The 4350-nt window shown below is 42.4% G+C and overlaps 1 protein-coding gene across 1 annotated transcript; it reads right to left on the minus strand.

Moving 5' to 3' along the window:
* Nucleotides 1-203: 203 nt before the first annotated feature.
* Nucleotides 204-4350, minus strand: CBG16341 (the record flags this gene model as incomplete). The annotated part of the gene is made up of 2 exons (XM_045238777.1): nucleotides 204-215; nucleotides 1999-4350. 2 exons carry the CDS (start codon nucleotides 4348-4350, stop codon nucleotides 204-206), a joined length of 2364 nt encoding a protein of 787 aa, XP_045095869.1.

Below are 4350 nucleotides of genomic sequence, written 5' to 3' on the forward strand. Positions count from 1 at the left end.
ATTCGATATCTGCTTCATCACAAAGAAGCAGCGAAATGGGGTTATGTGGGGTCTCAAAGCTCGGATCAACTCGTTAGACTGACTAGAATTTAAGAATGCATGATTGTCTGTTTTCGAAGCTTTGATAGTATTGCAATGGTTCTACAAATTTTTAGAAGCGTGCATGTGAGTTGAGAGACATAAAAAACAATTTCAGACAGAAATTACAAAGAATTCTGAAAATTGGCCAATAACAAAACTGAAAAGCTAGAAACTGTTCAAAAATTTCTTCAATAGAGAAATAATGACTAATAATTTTTTTTGTTCCAGAAATTCACGAAATTCAGTGTTTCAAAATGTTTGGAATTTGAAAGATTAATGATATTTTTCAGAAAAAATATGGAAAATGAGGCTCAAGAAATTTCAAAGGTACTAACAGAACGAAAATTATGACCTATCGATTTAGATAGTTAGAACAAACACATTTTTCCTGCCACGTACCAAAAAGTTTTCTAATTACAATATTCCACGTTCGTCAGCATAATCTTCAAAAGAATTGAGGGAGAAAAAGCGTGAGAAAAAGAGCGCCGGATGAAAGGGATTGAGAGGGCAGAAAATAAGAAAAGAGTTCTTCAAAACGTGAAAACTTAATCGTGCGAAAAAGTGGGGCCTGCCCAAAATCTTGAAAAGTGGAATCAAAAGCTTCTATTCTCAAAATTCAGAGCAAAGTTCAGTGAGCCAACCAAACGTTTCGAGAAAGAGAGATGTGTCGACTTTACGAGCTTGAACATTTGCCTAGAGCGCGCACTGGCGAGCTTCGATAAAAGATCAATGAAGAGAAAGAGCTTTGCGAGAAATGAACAACGACTAACGGTAGTTGATCGTAATGTACATGATAACAAGAAAAGCGGGGAGTACTAGGAGAAGGAGGTAAGGACAGAGGCAAAAAGTGAGAGAAGGATAGAGAATCTTTTGCCTCCAAAAATAAATAAAAAGGCTCGAGTCGGAAACGAATCGTTCGCGGAGACTTAGTATGAGGCCCGTCCCGCTCTTGTCCTGCCTCCTAAAACCATCATCTGGCTGGCTATTCCATCAGAAAAACTCCCGCATGCGTTAAATTTAGTATCACTTTTTGCTCGGAGAACAATTTTATAGTTTTAAATTCAATTTTTTGTTCAACTTCAACCTAACGAAAAAACAGAACCACTTAGTGGAGATGCTCAGTTCAGAGCCGTTCTAAAAAACATGAGAAAATTAGTTGGAGGGAAGCCTTTCTTTCTTTGACGCCCACAAATGGTTACCATTTATTCTCAGTGAACTTTTGATTTAATATAGCTGGATTACGTAGGATTAGAAAATTATCAGAATAAAGATGTTTTTAATGATCTCATGGCAAATATGTTCAGAGTACACTTAAAATCGGCGAAGGAATACGGAATGCTTCGGAAAGGAAGTGGTTGAAAAAAATAGCATTTTTTTGTTTGCAAAAAGTTCTAGACGAAATTACTAGTTTCGCATAGAAGAAAATTGACGTTTTGGAAAACCTAGAAATTTCTAAAAAAAATTCAATGCACTTTCTAGAAAATGAACCTATTAAGGTGAAAAAGTCAAAATTGAATTTTGTAGAAAATTTTTCAAAAAAAATATATATAAGAAAAATTATCTTGAAATATAAATCTGTTATCTTAATGTGAGGAATTTTAAATTAACAGAATATTGTGAAGTTTTCAGAAACGGGGAAGCAATTCTGGTGGCATCAATATAAGCGACCAACTTGAAATTGAAATCATAACAAAATTTCCGATGAACAGTTTTGAAGAGTTTTGTTGACAATAGTCTATCACAAGTTCAAGAGTACATAATACAGAGAAAGGCGCTATTAATACAGTAGTCCAGGGAAATCTACAAATTTCAATCATAAAAAGTGCCAAGTGAGATTTTTTGGCTTACACAACCCCACTTTCTTGATTTTTTCCCCAGTTTTTCAATCATATAGATTCCAAAATAATAAAAACTTACGTTCGACTTGAAATCAAAAATTGAATGAGTTGCCGTGTCATGTTGCTTAATCGGAAGCTGTTGATGCTGGCGATAGTTGTTTGGTTGCTGTTGTTGAAAATTTTGATGATGGTTTTGGTAGATTGGATGGCTTCCGCTACTTTGATGGTTCTGCGGCTGCTGACCCTGACTCTGTACCGTATGCACTTGAATCTGGCGGATCGGTGCTGCTGATGGCGTCTGCTGATGGTAAGTGCTGCCCATGTCCACGTGAATAACCGGCTTGGCACGAAACACTGCACTCCGTGGACTCATGTTGCCATTGGTTTGCTGTGCGGATTTGGGCGACATTGCAACTGGTACATTTTCGTTGTATTTGACTGTGGTGGTAGAGAGTTGGACAATCGGAGTGCCTGGTCGTTTTTCGAACTCCGTGATTCGCGAAGCCACACTTCCAGTTGATGGGACCGGAAAATTGGGGCCGTTTCGATACATTGTCCTCGAAATTTGATAGCCAGGAGTGGTTTGAATTCCAGCCAGATAAAGTTGCTCCTTGACATTATGCTTCGGTTTAGGGTGAGGAAGTCCGGTGGGAATTTGATACACTGACGAGCTCTCACTGACCTCATCTGTTGGAGATGGAGAATGAAGTTTCCGGTTAAGAGAAGAAGTTGGAGATTTCGAAGTTTCCAATGGTGGTGGGCTAAACGCATGCTCGCCAGTAGGGAATCTACCACAACCACCGAGTCTTCGACTCATTGTATTATTTGGAGTAGACATACCAGATCCGTATGGTCCAAAACTGGCTCCACGAACTGTTCTTGATAATTCGTTGACGGCGTTATCAAGCTCATTAAAGCTAGGCACTAAGAATGAGTTAGAAGGAAAAGCTGGATTCAGTGGAGCTCTTGGTTTTTCGTTATACTCATGTGAAGGTTCTCTCATCAGCTCTGCTTTCCTCGCTGCGACTCCTTGACCACTACCCACTCTCTGTGGATATCTCTTCTCCGTATCAATCGGTTCTTGTAGCATTTGAAGACGTTCTGCAGCTGTCAAACTTGTGGGTATTCTTTGAATGGTTGGTGATGATGGTCTTGAGCTGATAGTCTGACTCCAGAAATTATCCAATGCTCCAGATTTCCTCGGTTCTGGAGCCTCAGCTGCTCGTCGCTCAACGGCTCTTCCCAGAAGTGAGCTATTCATTTCATAGTTACTCGATGACTTTGAAATCGGCAGCTGTGTTCCCCGAAGTGGTAACGTCATAGACCCGCTCGTAGAAAATGCCGACGGAGTCATCAAGTCGTCATTTTCCAAATTCTGGAATCGATTCTGTAACTGTTCGAACGATTTGCTCCATTCCGATGTACTCCGACTCATGTTGTCATCAAGGAGACGTTGTGCAAGAATGTCCAACTGGTCCGTGTCGTGAAACACGGGTTGACGAAAACCTCCTCCTCCGGACGACGCACTTGAGGCGGGTGCGGGTACTCCGTTGTTGTAAAATTGATGTGTTGAAGAAGAAGCGGCGGCGGGGGGTTGTTGTGGATGACGATACTGCTGCTCAGATCGGTTTTCGAACGTGTGCGCCTGTTGCTGCTGTTGCAATGACGATTCGCGTGGAAGTGGCGGAGGTGGACCACCACTCTGATATTGTTGTGGAGTCGAGTTGTGGTACTCACGATGGACAGCGGAAGTCACTGGTCCGTTTGAGGTGAAGGTCGTTTGCACTCGTTGATGTGTTGGATATCCTTTTCCGTTCGGAACAATGTTCTGGTAGACTGATGTAGTTGTTCTGACTCCGTTTGGAACTTCCTGGCTGACCGAATACTCGATGAGCGGGAAATTGGATTCAGCTGACTGATAAGTATACGTTCGAGTCGGTAACGGCCGATCCGAATGTATTCTGTCGATGTAGGCTTGCACGGCTGGAGAGTTTTGCACAGAATTCTGTGCCGACGGGTAGCGAGAGAGTAAGTCGAGAAGTGCAGAGCCACTGGCTGGCGATCTCTCACGAAGGTGTTCCGTGAAGGAAGAAGGTACTGACAGGTTATGAGCCGAGTGATACTCTGATTGAGACGACCAGGGTGTGGTGGAGGCTGGTCGCCGCTGCTGAGACGGGAAACTGACTTCGGAGGCACGAAGTGGTCCTTGATTCCAAGGATCGTGATCCTCGGAGATGGTTCTTGGCTGCGATTGAAATGCAGATCTTCGAGTGTCGGCGGATTGCGATCGGAAACGTGTAGTTTGGGGGTCGGTATCAGCACCGAAGGTAGTGGTGGTACCTCCGTACCTTAATGATTCCGACGGAAATTGCACTGAGGACGACGACGGTTGATTGAGTCTTGCAAAATAATCGTCGTCAAGATGGTACAT

Source organism: Caenorhabditis briggsae (assembly GCF_000004555.2).
Source record: "Caenorhabditis briggsae complete genome, chrX, whole genome shotgun sequence".
NCBI lineage: Eukaryota > Metazoa > Nematoda > Chromadorea > Rhabditida > Rhabditidae > Caenorhabditis > Caenorhabditis briggsae.